General features: G+C 30.9%; 3 protein-coding genes across 5 annotated transcripts; 1 reads left to right on the top strand and 2 right to left on the bottom strand.

Moving 5' to 3' along the window:
* Positions 1-546: 546 nt before the first annotated feature.
* On the bottom strand, positions 547-3,784 carry LOC115706922 (peroxisome biogenesis protein 16). The gene is made up of 8 exons (XM_030634694.2): positions 3,333-3,784; positions 2,685-2,742; positions 2,087-2,303; positions 1,682-1,989; positions 1,319-1,584; positions 1,080-1,147; positions 930-991; positions 547-823 (listed from the first exon to the last, which is right to left on the bottom strand). Exons 1-8 carry the CDS (start codon positions 3,399-3,401, stop codon positions 762-764), a joined length of 1,110 nt encoding a protein of 369 aa, XP_030490554.2. The 5' UTR covers positions 3,402-3,784; the 3' UTR covers positions 547-761.
* A 3,404-nt stretch (positions 3,785-7,188) lies between these two features.
* Positions 7,189-13,782, top strand: LOC115708129 (ubiquitin-related modifier 1 homolog 2). 3 transcript variants are annotated; one of them, XM_061114371.1, is made up of 6 exons: positions 7,189-9,039; positions 11,188-11,203; positions 11,663-11,708; positions 12,302-12,377; positions 12,486-12,568; positions 13,395-13,782. In XM_061114371.1, the coding sequence occupies exons 3-6, from the start codon at positions 11,686-11,688 to the stop codon at positions 13,510-13,512; spliced, it is 300 nt and encodes a 99-aa protein (XP_060970354.1). In that variant the 5' UTR covers positions 7,189-9,039; positions 11,188-11,203; positions 11,663-11,685; the 3' UTR covers positions 13,513-13,782. The 3 variants fall into 3 exon arrangements, with proteins under 3 accessions (XP_060970354.1, XP_030492188.1, XP_060970358.1); XM_030636328.2 differs by lacking the exon at positions 11,188-11,203 and having other exon boundaries at positions 7,189-9,070; XM_061114375.1 differs by lacking the exons at positions 7,189-9,039; positions 11,188-11,203 and adding an exon at positions 11,353-11,412.
* A 473-nt stretch (positions 13,783-14,255) lies between these two features.
* Positions 14,256-17,956, bottom strand: LOC115706621 (ATPase GET3A). Its single transcript, XM_030634332.2, has 7 exons — positions 17,544-17,956; positions 16,944-17,068; positions 16,467-16,617; positions 15,643-15,753; positions 15,092-15,230; positions 14,883-14,998; positions 14,256-14,680 (listed from the first exon to the last, which is right to left on the bottom strand). Exons 1-7 carry the CDS (start codon positions 17,802-17,804, stop codon positions 14,504-14,506), a joined length of 1,080 nt encoding a protein of 359 aa, XP_030490192.1. The 5' UTR covers positions 17,805-17,956; the 3' UTR covers positions 14,256-14,503.
* Positions 17,957-20,944: the final 2,988 nt, after the last annotated feature.

Genomic DNA, 20,944 nt, shown 5'->3' with positions numbered 1-20,944 from the left:
GCGTATACTTGCGTAGTGTTTAAAATTATAGCAACAATGCCTTGCCTTAAAGAGAAGTTCATTTCATTCATTTCAAGAACAAAAAAGAGAGACTTACTATTATTATTATTAAAGAGAGACTTGTTATTGTTATTGCTATTACGTTTCTGGTGAATAAAGTCATTTGTTAATGTTGTCATCTCTCATCTATGATATTTTTGGCTTCAATAAACATATTGCTTTATTTTTGGGATCAACTATCAAATGTTCAATTCAACATGATAAGAGGAGTTACAAAGTACTATTCAAAAAATAAGAATAAATCAACATGTTCAATTCAGCAATATATGTAATGTATTTAATGCAATAAGAATGAATACATAACATCAGACTTTTCCCACAGTCAGTTAAAAGCTTAAACCAGTTTTCCAAACTGGGAATCTTTTTGGGACTCTGAAACTAAACTATACAGTAAGGTGAGTTTCAATCTGCTCCCAAAAGAATTTCAATGACTTGCCTAACAGAATGCTGTGCCAATAAGTGAGTCCTGGTAGTGCAAAACAATAATTAAGCAAAGCTTCAAAAATTTTATTAAATTTTTTGTTTATTCAAATACAGCTAGGGCATCTAAATCTTCATTTTGTTTCTTTAACCATATGAAAATAATTAAGCATATCAGAGTCGAGAACACAAACTATTCCCCAAAGTTGAGGGGCAACTATAAGAACCTATTTTTCCTTTCTTCTACCACCAAAACCTGTTAGCTCACTCGGGTTTTCATCTTATGAGCCTGATGTGTATGTATACCGAGTCTGAGCTCCTATAAGAAGCTCAACAATTTTCCCTGCACATACCAAGAAGTATCAATTTTTGAACATATAAGCAAAATTGGTGCTACTATAAGAGATATACAAATGGAGATTGAAAAGAAGAAGATAAAGGTCACGTACCTGTAAGAAACCCAATAGCAGGTACTGGTTCCAAAACCTTCTCAGTTCTTTCCAGTCTTTGCCTAATATATTGAACAATTAGTGTCAGGGAACTATATGATTTCAAGACTTTACATTAAACAAGAATTGATGTCTGGAACTCATTTGTACCTGATATACTTGGTAAAAAATGGATCTCTCACAAGGTAAAATGCCCACAACACCTTGCGTCTCTTAAGCTGTATCATCATACCATAGTATTGAAACAAATTTAGCTTTTACTCTAGCAATAAAGAAATAATTAACAATGGACAGTGACTTCCTAAAATAGCAAGTTAAGACTCATGTATCATGTATGGTTAATCAAACAGGCCTACAATGTCTACAGAGTAGCATTTAAGATCCCTTACCTCTTGTTGTTCTGGTGCTGAAAGATGAATCTTCCATTTTTTACCACCCACCTGAGACGTGACTTGAGAAAGAATTCCCGAACCAATTAAGTCAACAGAGAATGAAAGAAACCAAGGAATCCATGATCGAATTCCATACTTCCGAATAAATAAAACATAGATAAGTGGTCTTGTGATAAATAACACTTCCCCTGCAATAAACAACACCCCGGGAAGACCCTTTTCAGCTAATACGGTGGAAAGGGTTGGCCTCTCAACCACTGGACCTGTGGTGAAAAAAAAAATTAGAGGAACTTTATAACAACAAATAACTTTACAGCAGCAACAATAGAAATTTGTCTGAGTTTCATTTAAAGTAGTTACTTGGGGGCTCAATTATTGCATGTTGACGTTGCACCCTGTGTAACCATGCTGGGTTGGAGACAGTCCTCGCATTTTCTCCAAATCTATTCAATGCAGATAGTGCTCTTCCTTCTAGATTCCATGGGTTTTGTCCATGATTATTCCTCAAGTAACCAGGTCTCTGGTTCCCCACTGGCTTTGCAAAACCATCAATTTCATGAGGAGGAGGAGGTGAAGGTTTTAAGTGCTTATCGTCATTAGGTGTCTCTCCTCCAAGGATAAGCATCTTGTATCCACTACTCCGAAACAAAGCTAACTTAACTATCACCCTGTGTAGCATTATAACCCGTTAAAAACCGTAAAAAAAAAAAAGTAGCTAAAGCGTATCAATTTTTGGGCGTACAATAAATAATAGATTCTTCTTACTTGGTAGCCTCCATAAGAGCAATAAAATTCCATTTCTTCTTCTCACCAAAATAATCTTCAGCTGCAACCTCAACCAATGTTTCCAATTCTTTCAAAGCAGATATACACAATGGATATGGGAAAGAATTAGGCTCTGCAGGTCCAACATGCTTTGGGGGAGGAGCTGATTCAATTATGTGTTCGTTGATTGCCGTAATTATGCCAAATATAGCAGTTACTGCAGTAAATCACCGAAGTTCAAAATGATATCTAAAAATTATTTTGAATCCACAAAAAAGAATTGAAAATGCCTATTTAAGAAAACACTTAATAGTGGGTTCTTCAGTCAGAAAAACAAAGTTAGAAAAAATAAATGTCTACTCAAATTATCTATTAAGCATAAACGAAATAACACTTCTTTTCCCCTTTAATTGAACATAAAACTATTCTTCGTTTAGAAATTAAAAAAACATTGAAAGTTTGTTTACTAAAAAGCCAGTTCTACAAACAACTATCTGTTACTTTTATCAGGAAGAAATTTCTCAATGCTTAGAAATCCTAGTTAATCTTAATTTCTAAGCACAAGAAGTAGCCAAATGTTACCAAAGTTTCACAAAACCTGCTTCCGGTCCTATCTCTGAAGTAGAAAATCTTTCAGGGAGAAGCCATGTCAAACCCTGTAAAAGATAAGAAAACAATATTCTCAGTAAAAGTCAGCTTCTAAAATCAATGTGTCCTTTAATGAGTTGCAGAGGGTTATAAAGTAAGTCCACAACAAATAGCAAAAGGAATAAAGATCATAGAAAGAATATTCGATACAATATCTGGTTTTGCTATAAATTATAATGATGGGAAAAAAAATATGGGTATCTATACCCATAGCCAATTTCTGCTGATCACTCTACACATATTCACATTTTCTTGAAAGAGAACTTTTCAGTGTCCAAACAACATTGTTTCTTACTATTAATCATTAAGTTAACAACAAACAAACGAAGAAAGCTAAGATGAGGTTGTAACACATAGCAAAATAATAATTAAGGAGCAGATACAATTGAAATAATGTAAAGTTGTATACAAATCTTAAATGAATAAAAAGAAACTAATAATAATAGCTCACTCCAATTCAATTCAATTTACTGCATATGGAAAACCCATATAAAATTAAATAAAACAAAATCAATGGCAGTTAATGTATTTATAAAATAAAAGGAACCGAAAAATTGACCCCTAAAATAAAATTAAAAAGGAATCTAGAGGGACTCACGTTGGCCAGAGACTCGAGTGATTGCACATACTCCTTGTTCTCCCTAACCCATCTTTTATAAGCCTCCATTACTTCAACAAAAAGAAAAAAAGTAAACCCTAATTTGCAGAGGTAATAACAAGTCTTTCTCGTAGTCTTCAAATTTGGCGGTTTCGGAAGAGACCCAGATGTAGAAGGATCCAAAAAAGATGCCCAATTCAGGTAATTGAAGATTAGAGTAGGCAGAGGGGTTGATGAGAGAAACGCAGTAGAGATATATACAAGGAAGGAAGGAAGGAAGAGCGGGCTTGAAGAAGTGTTCGGAAATCTGAATTTCCAGAGAGTCAGGGACAGTGCAACTCGGTGGTGATGATGGTGGTTTTAAAGCTTTGTCATTTATAGCAACTAGCAACCCAAACTTCAAGGCCCTTTTAAGAAAAGGTTTTTTCTTTGTTTGGTCAGAGTCTATTTTATACATATCTCTTCAGTTTATTATTTTTTAAATATATTTATGATTAAATGATTGATGTTTATGTCAAAAAAAATGATTGATTTTTATTTTAAAAATAATAACTCTAAAATTTTGATGTGAGATATGATAATTAATTATTATTTTAAATTTTATTTATTAATTTTTTTAAAAGGACAACTTTCAGTTTAATTATAATTTATAACTTTTTTGTTTTTGAAAGAACATAATTATTATAATTTATAATTGAACGGTTAGAACTTAGAAATCTAAAAATCAGTCTGAAATCTGAATGAAAGCTACACAAATATCACAAATCAGATGACCAAAATATGGTAAACCAACCACTCGAATATTACACTCTTGCACTATTTTAGAGCATTATGTCCATAATTTGAGGTTAACTACTTAAATAGATAAGAGCATATTTAATGGAGTTCCAAAAATGGTTTATTGCTCTATTTTAGTACACTTGTAAAAATAAATATACTCTAATGATATTTAAAAAGTGTACTAAATTTGCCACGTGCTAAAAATTTTATTAAATTTGATACAAAATATAGTATTATATTAAATTTAATATTTTTTTATTTACTAAAATATCACTAATTATTATAATTTATTAACTTTTACTAAATTTTATATTTTTTATTTATATTATCATTATTTAAATAATAAAAGAATAAAAAAAAAACAATTTTTATATATATTCTCAAAAAATAAATGATTATTAATATATTTAATTTTTTTTTGAAATATAGCACAAATTCAATTTTTATGTCAAATTTTAAATTTCCATTAATCATAGTCTAATACAATAGCTAAAGAATATAAAATTGTACATTCTTCACATAAAGGTAAAATAGAGCACCACTCTTTGAAGGAATAAATGTGTATACTTTTTCTTAATTATCTTATATTTTCTCCCTCTTTTCATTTAACCTTTGCCTATTTGTTTGTTTTTATTTAATTGATAAATATGTGTAAAGACATGTGTTAATTCATAAATTCGTTAATATTAATTGAGTAATTTGTGACATAAATATTTAAGTTTAACTCATAGTTGCAAATAAATATTTAAATTTAATTTTTAACAGTAATAATACATATATTTCTGGAATTCTAAAAATATTAGACTTTTAAATGTTAAGTCATTATCCACATGTTATTTTCTTATTGGTATATCTAAACTAATTTTTTTTTAAAAAAAAAAATTAAAAATTTAGTGACTTGGATCAATTAAGGATTGTCACGTGGTAATTTACTTAACATTTAATAACCAGGTACCTCCAAAAGTTCTAGAATCATTGCTTAGGTATTATTACCGCCAAAAAATAAACTTAAGTACTTATTTGCAATTGAGAATTAAACTTAGATAATTATGCCGCAAATTACTCATATTAATTTACGCTTACTTGGAATTTTATGAATAGAAATACAATTTGAAAGAATTTCTCTAAGTTAGAATTTTGGTCATTCCATTTTACAATATTTTCTCTCCTATTTATAAGAGTAGGATATTAGTTATTTTTTATCCAATCCATAGAAAAGTTATAAAATGTGAATATTCTAAACATTTTATATATTTTTAACTAATAGGCAATAAATAATATGCAACTGCTTTTATTTTAAATAAGATAACTATTTTATTTGACTTAGTTTAAGTATCTTGTAACATACGGTTGTCGAAATGCTTGATTGTTTGATGTATAGTGCTCAAGGAATTTGCTAACCAATGAATGTATACTTCAGATAATATATATTCCTCACAAAATATGTTGATTACATTTTTGAAAGAGCTAGTTTAAAGCTTCTCAACGTTAATAATGTCAACACCAGGAATGTTTCTGAATACATTAACAAGTTTAGCTTCTTCAATTGCGTATTATGAATGTGTTGAGTATATTGCATTTAATGTTAAAAGTATCAGCTTTAAAATTTAATATTAGCAATTTATTATTTGTTTATTCAATTAAAAATAATAAATATGGTACTAAAATAATTATTCTGTAGCTACAAAATACGAGTCTATGCCTATATAATAAAGAAACTAGCAAAGAATAAAAGTGCAGAAAAATAAAGATACACAAGATTTTTATACATGGTATCAACAATCCTTGCAAATTATTACTAGTTCACGTGATCACACCCAGAGATAAAATTCATTAGATAGATCTCAAAGATACAAAGTAATTGACTTATGCATAAATAGACTCCCTCTTATTATATGTCCCAAACTTGATGTAATCCACATTCTCAAATGAATCTTGCTGAAACTTCAAGTATTCAAACTCTCTTCAATCTACATAAACAATGCTTGCTTCCTCTCAAGGTAAGACTTGAAACACTTTCTCTCGAAAGCTTGAAAAACCTTCTCCCAAAGGTTTATACTTTTTTTTTGTCTTCTTGGTTGACTTGATTACAGAGTAAAAGCAATAGCAAAGATATAAACACTGAGGTAGAGTTGAACTCGCTCTCCTCTACAAAGCAAATACATTATTTTTTCACAAAATAAGAATAAAATTCAAAGAGATGGGAAATCTGGCTGCTAATATAAGTATTTATAGATGATATACTCGTATTATTGGACAACTCATACACGAATTAGACACGTCCACAACTCATAGGAAACTTTTCTAAAAAAAATTCTTCAACCAGCCCATAAATTTCTTGTTCTGTACTTACGAAATTTTGAGCAATAAGTGCGAGTTCCATTTTTTAAAAAATGAAACTTCCAAATTAATTTTCTCCAATTAATACCCGATCAAATCTTTAGCAAATGGTCAATATACGATCAACACACATCTAGATACAAAGATATAATTTTCTTTTTATTTTTATTTACCGAGATTTTTAAAATTTAATATAAAATATGTGAAAGTTAAAGAAATAGATAAATAATAAAGAAATAAAATCATAGTTTTTACGTGATTGGCGCATTAATAAGTATTAGTTTATGAGTCAATATTATTAGGTTAAGACTAGAAAAGCTTTAAATTTTATACAAATATTTGAACCCTCAAATTTAACTGAGCAATTAAAAAATATGATTCTAACCCTTTGCATTTGCATGATATTAAATATTTGTATGCATATATAAATCTACACTAAATATAGCACCATATAAAAATATAATGTAATATAATTTAATATAATAATATACAATATAATATGTTATACCTTTTTAACATTATAATTATAATACAAATATATAAAACGTATATAATATATATTAAAAAAATATGTATCTTTATTTATCATTATTTTTTTTCTCGAAAGTAATTTTTTATGAAATTCTCCAAAGTAATTTGATTAATTAAAATAAAAATTTTAGATTAATGCATGGCCTAAAACTTTCAAAAAATAAAAAAGTGGCCTAATAAATTATTATGTGTAATATAGTTAAGAAAAAAAAAATATATTATGCACTCCTTAAAAGGCAGTCCTCAAATAAAATAAGTAAATGCTTTTATTGGATGTATTGGGATAGATTGAGCTGATCTAAGTGGAGCGGAGGCATGAGATTTCGAAATTTGAGGGACTTTAACTTAGCACTCTTGGAAAAATAAGGCTGGAGGCTCTTGACTCGGAGTAACTCTCTTGCTGGCCACATTTTTCAAGCAAGGTATTATTCTCATGGCTCTATCTTAGATGCCTCCCTTGATAACAACCCCTAGCTTTATCTGGAGAAGTATCTTAGAATCTAAACAATTGGTCAAGGCGGGGGTTCGATGGTGTGTAGGTAACAAAAGTCTTATCAATGTTTTATCTCAATTGTGGCTACTCGACCCTGTGCATCCTTGCGTGCAATCGACACACTCGGTCCTTTCAACGGCAAAGGTCTGTAACTTGATGAGGGTATATGGTGGTAGCTGGGATGAGGAAATTCTTGAGGATTATTTATCGAGCGACACTGTAAATTGATTCTCAGCATCCCGATTAATTTAACTCAAGCAAGTGATCATCTAGCTTGGTCAGGAGAAGTATATGGTATTTATAGTGCTAAAAGTGCCTACAATCTTCTTCAACAACAGCGTGGTGGGTGGGATGATTTAGAAAGCTCTTTGTTTTGGAAGAAACTTTGGAGTTTAAAAGTTCCTCCAAAAATTAAGAATTTACTTTGGCGGGCTTGTATGGCTTGTCTTCCAACATTGACACTGTACTAAACATGTTGATGTTTCTTCCCTTTGTCCTCTTTTCTACTGTGCTGAATAGACTATTTTGCACAACCTTGTTACGTATCAGACCGTATAGTTGGTATGGAATAGGGCGGGGATTGGAACTGTGGGTACAATTGGTACATATTTTCTTAATTGATGTATGAATTGTTTTAAGATCTTGGATCTCGAGCAGAAGTTCTTGTTTGTCACTATTTGTTGGGTTGTTTGGGGGGCTCGAAACAATCTTGTTTGAAATGGTAAGTGTTTTTCGGCTGACAATGTTGTTGCTTACGCTAAAGGTCATCTTGATCAATGGAGAAATGCTCAAAACTCTAGTTTAGAGTCGTCGGGGTTTGGTTTTCAGGCAGGTGACAGAGCTGAGCATTGGACAGTTCCACCAGTTAATAGAATCAAGGTCAATGTGGACGCAACAATCTTTGAAGGAGGTCGTAGCCATGTGATCGATTTGGTGGCTAGAGATGACAAAGGTCTGTTCTTAGAGGGGTGTTCTTTGTTCAACCATGGTGTCATTGACCCTGTTATTGCTAAGTCTTTAGGGGTCAAGGAGGCGCTTAGTTGGATCAAAGAAAAATGTTGGTCGGGAGTGCATGTGGAGACCGATTGCCTCACGGTGGCACAAGCTTTACGAAGTTCTATTGTTATGCTGTTTTTGTTCAATAGTATTATTCAAGATTGTAAAAATTTATTGTGTGAGTTCAGTTGTCTAATGTTTCAGTTTATTTTGTTAAACGATCAATAAATAGGGTTGGTCATAATTTTGCTAGGGCTTCTATTTTATATCTTGATCGGCGTTTTAATTTAGAGTCTATTCCAACTGATTTGTTACCGAATTTAGTAACGGAATTATATGTATTTTTACTTCGGATTTAGTTAATTTTTTTGTCTTTTATTTATCAACTTAGTAAATAAATATTGGATTTGGTTCACATGCGTAACATTTTACACAATTATTAAGTTTTTGCCCCCAAATATAATAAAAAGAAAGCAAAGATGCCGGAATAATCAAAAGAAAAAGCAGCGTTTATCTCTTTGAAGAATCATACTTGTCAATCCACTTTTGGAAAATTTGTCTCATCAATCTTCACGGTTGTTCACGAAATATTGATACAGTAAGTATTTTGATTTCTTACACCAATGGTAGTTTTTTTATTTTCAACAGTAGGATGTTATTGTTAAGGATGAATTTGTGCACGCGAAGTTGTTTGAAGAATTAGTTTTTGTCTTGCTTTTGATTGCTTTTGTGTTTTTCTTAGTCTTGCTTTGTGCAGGTTAAATGTTTGAAGAAAGTTCTATAAGAGAGTCCGTAAAGAAGCTTTTGGTTGTTGAACATTGTGTTTGTCTAATGACTAATTGTATTCTTTTCTATTTACCTGTGTTTTGCTTAAATCTTTCTTTGTGCACACCAACTGTTTGGGAATTTGTTTCTGAGAGAGCCCGTAAAGAAATCTTTGGTTTTTAAACATTCCTTCAAATTTCTGTGTGTTGTTCTAAGTGTTCTACTAATTTCTGATGGGTCTCCGAGGACCTCAATATGCTGACAATATTAGAATATTTCTAATTAAGGAAATAAAATAATATTATTGATTCTGATAAATGAATATTTTATATTCATTGAATCTGGACAGAATCAATTACGTAATATTCTATATATGGTCAGATTTCTATATTCATTACCTGATTTGATTTTCTGAATTAATTGTCAAAATATTCTGACAATTAATGTGGCACAGATACTGATGGAGTATCTCACCTATAAATATAGGGTCACGGTCCCCGAGCTCCTCACTCATTCTGTTCATAACAGCAAATTCCATCTAAAGAGAGTTGAGAGAGCGAGGAAGCCCGATTACCCATGGTAGTCAATTTCCTTTGCAGATCAAAGCTTATGTGGGTTTGAAGCTCAAGAATCAATGACTGGAGGTATTTCGATCCTTAAATTATAGTGCATATATGTTTGATTAATTCCGCACTTTATACTTAAACATATATATTTCAGTTTATACATATAAATGTCTAACAGTTGGTATCAGAGCGGTTTTTATCTCTGCCTTGATTTTAGTTTGAGTTTCATATATATATACTCGTATATACAATGTTTATATATATATATTTAATTCAGTGTTGATATATATATTTATTTTCGTTGGGGTATATATTTATATATTCATATTCATTCAATCCCAATTATATATATACATATATATTTTCATACATATATACTTGTTTATTCATTCAGTTCATATATATATATATTCATATACATATATATATATATATATATTTTTTCTTCATTTCATTACGTATATATGTTGTATATATATATATTATTTATATATCTAAATGCTATATACAAATATATACATATATACATTTCATGTTTATATATATACATACAGTATTTTTATTTTTCTGTATATATATGTATATATATTTATATATATATTGTATATGTATTAATACATTCATATATTAATATAGATTGTTCTAAGCATGAAAATCCACTTTGAAAAAACAAAGAAATCTCAAAATTATTTTTCAGAAAATTTTGGTGATTTTTAAATCTTTGTTTTATGTATTTTCGATGCATAAAATCTATATGAATGTCTTAATTTTTGCATTTAGATTCATTTGGAATTGATTTCATGATTTTTGGAAGTTTAAGGAAATTTTATCATGTCGCTTATGGCAGTGTATTTTTCAAAAAAAAAAAAAAAAAAAAAAAAAGGGAAAAAAATTTCGATTTTTTTTATATATTTTTTTATTTATTTGGAAATATAAATTATTCTCCTATTGTTAATTTAGTCAATAAATTACATTCATTAATTTCCATTTTTAATTTAATACATATATTTAGAATTAATATGTTATTTAGTATAAACTGAAAATGGAAATTTGTTTTAATATGGTAATTAATTACATGATTTATTTAGGCATGTAATAATTGTGCAATTTGTATAATTGTGCATTTAATTATTTATTACCAAATTTATGTAATTTATTGTTTAAATTAATAAAATTTGAAAAATCTGCCATTAAGTATAGTCTTTAATTTTGCATTTAATTCATTCCATATAATTAATTGTACTAATTTGTATAATTACCTTATTTATACAAATTAATTATTAGTATAAATATTTAAGATATTATATGGTCATAAATGCATAATTAATTTGTGGATTATTAGTATATTGATAGTATCCTCACTCATCAATCTTCACGGTTGTTCACGAAATATTGATACAGTAAGTATTTTGATTTCTTACACCAATGGTAGTTTTTTTATTTTCAACAGTAGGATGTTATTGTTAAGGATGAATTTGTGCACGCGAAGTTGTTTGAAGAATTAGTTTTTGTCTTGCTTTTGATTGCTTTTGTGTTTTTCTTAGTCTTGCTTTGTGCAGGTTAAATGTTTGAAGAAAGTTCTATAAGAGAGTCCGTAAAGAAGCTTTTGGTTGTTGAACATTGTGTTTGTCTAATGACTAATTGTATTCTTTTCTATTTACCTGTGTTTTGCTTAAATCTTTCTTTGTGCACACCAACTGTTTGGGAATTTGTTTCTGAGAGAGCCCGTAAAGAAATCTTTGGTTTTTAAACATTCCTTCAAATTTCTGTGTGTTGTTCTAAGTGTTCTACTAATTTCTGATGGGTCTCCGAGGACCTCAATATGCTGACAACACTATTTCTTTTTCTTATTTTCTTAGGAATTTAAAACGCTGCAGGGAACATGCAATTGACTCTGGAATTCGGGTAACTAACTTTGTTTTATATGCTTTGTAACTTAGCAGTATCATCAACTTTTGTAGTTGATTTAAAACTGTATATGTTTGAATAATCAAGACACGGCATGTATGAATAAATTATTATACGTATCAAGAATTTTGAGTGTATAATCAAAGAACATTATAAATATTTTTTGGAAAATGGATTTTTGGTGATACCAAGTTGAATTTTATGCAAAAGGGTGGCACAGTAAGAGAAACGAAATTCAGAATTATTTCTGCCTTTGTTTTATTTGAGGAGTGAAATCTTTGATTGAACCTCTTGAATTGTACCTAATAATTTGTGCATGAATAGTTTTGATAAATTGTCATTGATGATTTGGTTCTCTACACACAAAAATTATAATGAAACGGCTTTTTATGTGCGACCTATACTTTTAATTGGCTTGTACCGTTGGCCATTGGTGGTAGGTGATCTATTTTTCTGTAAAGTTACGTTCCATGGGTTTTATGTGTATATGTAAATCATGTGTGATCTGGCGTATTTGACATTGGCATCTTTTTCTCTATTTTAATCTTGTTTCGTCGGAACCTCATTACTGTTTACTTTGTTGAATGCAGTGGGGGATTAGAACTCCTTTGTGAATCTAAAAAGATTCATAAAGTTGATGTTGAAACTCAAAATGGAGTAGAGAAGGTAAAGTACAATTTAACTTCTGTTGATAGACTGAAATGGCTATTAAGTTTATTTTTTAGGTTGAGTATTGTGGTTAGTTGTATGATAAAATCTTATTTCACTTCTCAGTTGACTATGAAAGATTTGCTTGCTTGGGTGCGTATCAATTTGATCAAGGAAAGACCTGAGATGTTTATGAAAGGAGACACAGTGTAAGTTGTTCTCGGCTTAATTTGGAGTAGTGTGTTTAAACTTTTTATAAATTGAATTTTATGGCTGGCCATGAAAGTTGGAAATGAAAATGCTCTGAGGATTAGAGACCCTTGTTTAAATCTGGAGGGCTACTTGAGTTTGAGGTCCATCCATGTGTTTAATTTCACTTAGTCTTGAGGTTCAAGTCTCAGAGTTGGCAAAGAGCTGGCTAAATGAGCGTTGAAGTTCATAGGATATCAACAAAATAGATACTATATCTCTTAAATTACTAGGAATTATGTGTACCTGATGAGAGCCTCCCTGGGATTCCAATACAACAAAGCAAACCAAAATAACTAAGAAAACCAACCACAGAGTTAATGAGAGTAGTGAAAACAGTAGAAGAAGGGAACTGAATTGGTGAGCTATAGTTGATAAAAGATGCAAAAGGAGACTGTAGTCTCACAGAGATTGAGAGCCATTGCTCTCCATGAGATGCTAAGAATTACCAACTTGTTGCATAAATCACACACTGCCAGTGGTTAGACACGCTCTAAATGAGCAACTCACCTTACACAATGGAATTACAAAAACACCCTTCTACTCACTCAAAAAGCCAGCTCACCAAAACTACAAAACTTACTCCTCTGTATGAATTTTATTTCCACTCCTAGTAATAGTATAAGAGAAACGAACCATGGGGCCTAACACTTGAGAACATTTGATGTGTTTGTAAGAACAACTTATTTTTACCATTTGACATTCTGTTGTTAACACCATCACGAGCAGTGTAAGGTATTAGTTTCTTTAGTAGATTACTCAGATTTTCATATGTTTTTTTGGCAGGAGACCAGGTGTTCTAGTCCTTGTGAATGACTGTGACTGGGAGTTGAGTGGCCAACTCAACACCACACTGGAAGAGAAGGATGTTGTTGTCTTTATTTCAACCCTACACGGGGGGTAGTATCTTAAGTTATTGCCACATCTTTGGAATAAAGATAATACTATGCTTTTTGTTCAGAAAAAAGAAGAGATAATACTATGTTTTATAGGAGTACGCCTATTCTTTTAAGAGTGATTTTGCCTAATGACATCTTGATTGGTTAGTTGGTTTTGGGGCATGTTTTGTACCCTTAATGATATTATATTGTATGAATAATCAGCCAAGTTCCATGTTCTTTAGCTAGGATTGTCTAAACATTTGCTATAGAAGGCTAACTGATTTTATGTGATATCCTATTGGCTAAACTCATTTAATAATGCCTTTACACTTTTTTCTTCTTTAAATGAATTACATAATATTAAATTGATTGCAAGAAATGATTACAGGTTTCCCCTTTGAAATGATTTAAAATTGTCTACAGTATTAATAGAAAACAATTTACTATTCCTATGGAAATATTACACCATATGAAATAACTCATTTATACCAATAGTACTTAGCTCTTTCTATATGTGATATAGTTATGTGATATAGTGTAATATGATACCGAGAAAAGTGCTAAGCACGAGAAAAGTGCTAAGCACCAAAATTGTCTTTTAGCAATTCTCTATTTTAAGGGTGATCATAAATAACTTTTCTTCCCCTCTCTTGTAGAAGCATCAATATGCTTTTTGACCCATAGTTTAGCTAAATTAAAGTCTTGTTTTAATTGCTCTTCGCTGGGTTTTTGTCTCATATTGTGCTTTTAATTGCTCTTCGCTGGGTTTTTGTCTCATATTGTCTCATATTCAAAAAAAATTGAATTATACTTGTGACAACACATTTATCAGCAAGGAGTGAATCCTTCACAATTTAATTATTCGACTTATAATTATTAAGTACAATAAGAAAGAAAAAGAATAGAATATAGTGAGAGAACCAAATCAAACTACCTAGACAACAATAAAGGCAGTGACAGATGGTGTGAGTTATTAAGGAGCTAGCACATCAATGTGGAATGGCATACTCAGACTCAGGCCTTTTGCTTTCCTTTTCTTAGTCTTTCAAGCTCTGTTTCAGCACCTTCTAACTGTTGTCTAAGTGTGGACACTTTTCGCTCTAAATCTTCCACTGTGGTGTGACTGATGCAAGGTTGATACGGTGTCAAAAATTTCTGCGAAAATGATTTCAGTGCCTCTACTCCAGTAACCTACAAAAATCCATAATAACCAGCTAGTCAAAAAATTGTAAACATACCCATTTGTAAAGATTATTGATAAAGGCAACTGTTTAGTTATTCCGCAAAACAATTATTCCAGTTTTCAATTATTGCTAGTTCTCAAAAACCACTATATTGCATCCTGTAGGTGAGCTTATATAATATAGATATAAATTAAGGCAGTGTAGTTTACCTCTTGTGGCAGTAATGGCAACTTGGTAATGTGAAAATCATCATACAACATGTAGAACTGGTCAAGATACTTCTGCTGCATCCGCATTCTTGCTTTGAGCAATTTAGACTCAACATCTATAACAACAGAAGGATTTATGTATTAGCTTAGCTTCTGTCAAAGCAATTCGAAAAAGAGAACTAAATGGGCAAAATGAAGTGAAGTTGCACCTTCTTCATCGTAAAGTACTTGGTTAATAATAATGTTGTGTGTATCTATTTCAAATTTCGTAAGTTCCTGCACCAGTCTCTCAGTTTCATAGAGTGAGAGAAACTCTGGAATGCAAACACAGACAAAGGTTGTCATGTCCTGCAAACAGTGAAATATGAATTAATTCCCCTATATGAAGGTTCAACATTGAACTGCATCTGCATGAAATTCAACATATCACTAATGAAGCTTATTGTTATTATTATTTTATTTTTTTGAGAAGATAAATTTGTTAAGCGGTCACCAACAAATATGAAATAACAATATATTAGCACTAAGTAGGTACAGAGAAATTAAATGATAGACTATGTAAAAGAGTGGATGGATAGAACATTGAGACGAAATGTAGTAGACCAAAGAGCAAATGGAAGAGATAAACATAAAGGCAAAATGAAACCAGAGAGCAAATAACTAACACTAGGTACTTCAAGTTCTTTCGTATAAAGTATAATGTTTTAAACTAACAAGTTCACAAAAACGAATTCAGATCACTTCATGTAGCCAGTCTTACCGGGTCTTTAAATTGTCTGTTTACTTGTTCAATCACATCTTTCATGCCTTCGAGCTTTCCCAAAATAGCATCTTCTCCAAATTCATCATCAACACCAAATAGTCGAGTCATCTAACATAAAACATTTTACAAGACACTTGAATGTTAATATTACTAGAAGTAAAACCAAGCAACAGTTATTAAATAATTAAAAGATCATCAGATCGAGCTCTTATTTTTAACAGTGGCATGCAAGAAAAAAAATGCCAAGGTTTCAATTTTTATTTAAAAAAAATCAGAGAATGGAAATATATGAGGAATAGCCATAGCCTATGGTTACAGTTGCACAGATGATGTAAGATCCCCTCAAAAAAGAAAAAAGAGTAGAATCTGCAATCACCAACTGATAAGAAAAAAAGTGCTCCATAAACAAGGATAAATGACAAGCACAAGAAGCCAAAAAATCAAGGTCTCTAGGAAACTATAATTTGATAGGTGGAACGAATATAGCTTGAAAGCTCCAATTGTGGGACCATATTGTAAAAGAATCAACAATTAAAATGCTTCTATACTGGTTGTCAAAACAAACAAAACAATGCAAAGTAAAGTAAAGGTGACATCATTTAGGGAGACAAAACAATCATGAGGAAGCATATCAGACAATTATTAAACCCAATACACATCATGTAAATTACTTCACACCAGACGGTCATAAATTTTTAGATACTAAAAAACATTAAAGCAATCCAATGTGATCTTAGATTTTGCTAAAAGAAAAACAATTTATTAGTAGCAACCAAATATAAGAATTATGGATTATACATTTTGTTAAAGTCAGAACATACCTGGTTTATCATACCACCAAATTTACTTTTCAAAGACATAACTTTTGCAAGACCCTTCTCCAAGGTAGATGGAAATTGCAATAACCGAAGTGTGTGACCAGTTGGAGCAGTGTCAAATACTATGACCGAGTAATCCATTGTTTGCACCAATCTTCAGAACATAATTTATAAGAATGTATCAGTTAATTTAACAATATATAGTTTCTGTGCCAGAGAAGCACACATGTCAATATTTGCTAAGTAACGAGAATGTTGTCCCCAGATAATTGCATGGGTTTTCATCATAATCTAACTTATATTTAACAATCAAATGAAACCTCAAACACCTTGAAGTTGAAGTTAGTCAAGCATATTTTCTCATTATCACAATAATTAAGCGTAAGGACAGCCATTACTTATTTGGATCCAAAAACGATTTCTGAAGTTGTTGGAGAAAACAAAAAGAAAAAGAAAAGAGGAATTGTGCTCATTTCTTACTTCAGCATCTCTGCAAAACTCATGGCCTCATCAATGCCAGGAATTGCGTTTGCTAGCTCTGAAAATAGACTATCCATTCCTTCCGCACCAACCACATCTTCATGCTCAACGGTTGGATCCACTTCCTGTAGATACCAAAATCAGAAACGACTACATAAAAACCTCAGGACGAAAAAAAAAAAGGTTTGGTAAAAGCATACATAGCTATTAGTTATACAACCATGAAGACAGTAAACAAAATCCATCACAAAACTGTTTTTAAAATCTCAAATGATCACACAGTACCTATTGTTCTCTGCAAAGCAGAGAGTTTCAAGAATTGGGTGTTCCGAATTTCCATAACTACACTAGATTCAAGCAAAACAAGAACAAAATCTACCACAAATGAAGCTGGAGAAAATCAGTATCTGTAATTCTAATCTACACAAATATATGCAGTAACAAAAAACAGGAAGTGAGTGCCAAATTCACTAAATAACAGAACCCATATCTATAATGACATGCATAATTATCACCGCCGAAAAAATAAACAGAAAACAAAATAAAAAATCAAAATTGAGCAGAAGCAAAAACACAGCAAGGAAAGAATATGTTTGTTACCATAGCGTAGAGATTGGTGAATCCATTAACCAAAGTAGGAGTCTTGGTAAAGCGTTGCTGAAATGCATCGCTAAGATTGTGAGCAGGGTCGGTGGAGATGATCAGAACGGAAGATCGAACTTGGGAGAGAAGAATGGAGATAATGGAGCTACAAGTGGTCTTGCCAACGCCGCCTTTACCTCCAACGAAGACCCACTTGAGACTCTCCTGCTCCAGAATGTTCTGCACAGTCCCTTCAGGTAAATCCGATGCCGCCGCCATTCTCAGAGGTGGATCAATCTCTCGCTCTCTCTGGTTATGGAAGTGGGATTTAGAATGAGAATCTGGGTTACTTCAAAACAGCGCTCTCACCTCATCTCACACAACTCGGCAACACCCAAAATAACCTCGCTGCCACGATACCCTTTTAATTTTAGTTAGTTAAATTAATTACATTTTAATTTAATTAGATTTAATATCAAACGATATATCATTCCAAAAAAAATTAAAATTTTTACTCCCAAACTTTAACATATATTAAATTATGCCCTTTGAACTTTTTTGACCGCTCTGAACTATTGAAATTGTTAGATTTAAAGATTTTTGTCTAATTTCATTCAATTTTACTATTTCAGTAATTGTTTATGTACTAAATCATACTCCCCAGATTTTGACTGCAATTTTCTCACATTCAAAAAGATGCTTTGTCAATCTCTGGTTATGTTGATAAAATTTAGATGATTTCTGATGCAATCATTATTGCTAGATTAGTAGATTAGTGGACAAGATGTGATCCTTCAGCATCTCAATGGTCTTGGTCCGGACTATGATTCAGTTGTGTCTAGTATAACATCAACAAATGATTTTTTCACTCTTGATGAGGTTCAAGCCCTGCTTCTTGCATATGAAAGTCGTCTTGATCATCATCATTCAGTTAATGATCTCTCTGTAAAGCTCTAGGCCAGTATCTTACCATGGGATCTTCTCGTCATGGATATGGTCGTGCTTATCACCCTATTGGAAGAGGTACATCCACGAATTCTGGTTCAAGAATTGGTGGTTCAAGAATTGGTGGTCGAGGCTACTCTCGTGGTTCTGCTCCCTTCAACAGGCTAATTTGTTAAGTATGCTTGCACATGGGTCACACTGTAGTTGTGTGTCACTACAGGTTTAACAAGAATTGGATTACTCCAAAATTAAACTCCAATCCTCCCAAAGCATTTCTTACTAAATATGAATTGGACAATACAAATCAGACTCCCGCAGTTTTACCAAACTTTGGTGATGATGACACATGGTTTGCAGATACTGGGACTACTACACATGTGACAAATGAACTGGACAATTTTCATTCAACTACTAACTACACTGGACAGGAGACACTTACTATTGGTGATGGTAAGCATCTAAAAATCTCTCATATTGGCACAACAACTATTCCTTCTAATAATGATTATCCTTTAAAATTGAAATTTGTGCTTGAAGTTCCTTTTATTACCAAAAACCTTGTCAGTGTTTCCAAACTAGCTAAGGACAATGATGTCTTCATTGAATTTCATAAATCTTGTTGTTTTATCAAGGATAAATAAATTGAGATTGTGCTCCTCAAGGGGAAGGTTAAGTAGGGTCTCTACATGCTTGGAGATGACACATAACACTTGTTGGAATTATTTTATCAGGATCTTAGATCTACTCACAAGTATGTTGATTTAACAACCTAAATATGAACTTCTAAAACGATAGAAAATTAAACACACAAAAGTAAGAGAAATCTTACATTGGGTGCAGCGGAATATATGTCTCCTCCCACTCAGATCTTTAACCCTTGATTCCTTTCTGTCGCAGAGTATAATCAAGATCTGAGCCCGAATGTCCTTCTTTGTTGAATCTGAATTCTACACACCCTTCCTCACTATGATTGAGGTATTACTTGATGTGTATGGGCACTACTCTATCACTTAGAGAATTTCGAAAACAAAGAAGGTAGAGAGAGAGAGAGAGAGTGGCGGTTTGAAAAGAGTTTTTGTGTGAGAGAAAATTTTGTCAAAGTGTTACAAAAACTGAAGCCTTTACCTTCTATTTATAGAAGACCACCTAGGGCTATGGTTGAATTACTTGGCATTAAAAAATTGAAAAATCAATGTGAAAAGGGAAGCAAGGTGGCCGGCCTAGGCATTGTGGAAACAAGGCTTGCCACTTTTCCAACTTTCCTTTTCCTACATTGCTAGTTTCCTATTTTGTCAAAAACTACCAATTCCTTTATTCAACCACATAAATATGTTTATTATAATTGTAAACATAAAAATAGACATAGTCAATTTATACTATACTAAAATAAGTATATTTTCTTTCTATTGTTTCTTTATATTGATTATTTTCTAATGAGTTAGTGAACGAGTTTTCTATTGAAGTATAATTCTTACATCAAAAAATAAATAAACAAACATAATTTTATAAATTCTAAAAATTATTTAATTAAAAAAAATAAACACGACACAATTAATAAACAAAGAAAAAGATAAAGATAAACAATTTTTTATATATATTATTTATTTTCTAAAAAATTACTAAAAAAATAAACATAACACACGTAGAGTGATATAATAAACTTATGTGAATATTATTATTTTGTTTATTAAATTAGTATATTTAATTAATAGAAAATAAAATAAACACGTATATAAAATATTTTATATTATTAGTATGTTTATTATAATTGTAAACATAAAAATAAACATAGCCAATAAACACATATATAAAATGTTTTATATTATTAGTATGTTTATTATAATTGTAAATATAAAAAAAACATAACCAATATTACCATATATATACTAATCAATAATTATTACCATATATATATTATAAAAAAAATTGAAAAAAAGTTTTTAATTATATATAAAAGTGTATGAGAAAATGATAATAAGTTTTTTTGCACATATTTTGTAATTAATTAAAATAATGTATACAAAATTGTAAAATGCCCTTTATATTATTAGTATGTTTATTATAATTGTAAACATAAAAATAAACATAACCAATATTACCATATATATACTAATCAATAATTATTACCATATATATTATAATAAAAATTGAAAAAAAGTTTTTAATTATATATAAAAGTGTATGAGAAAATGATAATAAGTTTTTTTGCACATATTTTGTAATTAATTAAAATAATGTATACAAAATTGTAAAATGCCCTTTAATCATTCTAAAACTACAAATTAAAGAGAGAAACTCGGAGAGAGAGCAAGGAAGAGACGGAGATCGACTTCGAAGTATTCTTTATTCTAGTTCTTTTCTACTCTTTCTACTTTTGCTAAATATTATGATTTTGGTTATAATGTCTAATTCTGAGTAGTTTTCTTTTAGTTAAGGGTTATTTCAAAACCTGAAACATGAATTATTAATTTCAT

This window comes from Cannabis sativa, chromosome 1, assembly GCF_029168945.1.
Source record: "Cannabis sativa cultivar Pink pepper isolate KNU-18-1 chromosome 1, ASM2916894v1, whole genome shotgun sequence".
NCBI lineage: Eukaryota > Viridiplantae > Streptophyta > Magnoliopsida > Rosales > Cannabaceae > Cannabis > Cannabis sativa.
The sequence above is the reverse complement of the archived record's forward strand: the minus strand, read 5'-3'. Positions and strand labels throughout refer to the sequence as shown.

Excerpts from the sequence above, each read along its gene's own strand:
- LOC115708129 (XM_061114371.1), top strand. The coding sequence starts at position 11,686 with ATGCAATTGACTCTGGAATTCGG. Across the intron at positions 12,378-12,485 it reads CTCAAAATGGAGTAGAGAAG|TTGACTATGAAAGATTTGCT; the intron begins GTAAAGTACAAT and ends TTCACTTCTCAG. Across the intron at positions 12,569-13,394 it reads TTTATGAAAGGAGACACAGT|GAGACCAGGTGTTCTAGTCC; the intron begins GTAAGTTGTTCT and ends TTTTTTTGGCAG.
- LOC115706621 (XM_030634332.2), bottom strand. The coding sequence starts at position 17,804 with ATGGCGGCGGCATCGGATTTACCTGAAGGGACTGTGCAGAACATTCTG. Across the intron at positions 15,754-16,466 it reads TTGGTGGTATGATAAACCAG|ATGACTCGACTATTTGGTGT; the intron begins GTATGTTCTGAC and ends GTTTTATGTTAG. Across the intron at positions 14,681-14,882 it reads TGCCATTACTGCCACAAGAG|GTTACTGGAGTAGAGGCACT; the intron begins GTAAACTACACT and ends GGATTTTTGTAG.
- LOC115706922 (XM_030634694.2), bottom strand. The coding sequence starts at position 3,401 with ATGGAGGCTTATAAAAGATGGGTTAGGGAGAACAAGGAGTATGTGCAA. Across the intron at positions 1,990-2,086 it reads GCTCTTATGGAGGCTACCAA|GGTGATAGTTAAGTTAGCTT; the intron begins GTAAGAAGAATC and ends AATGCTACACAG. Across the intron at positions 992-1,079 it reads TTTTTTACCAAGTATATCAG|GCAAAGACTGGAAAGAACTG; the intron begins GTACAAATGAGT and ends TCAATATATTAG.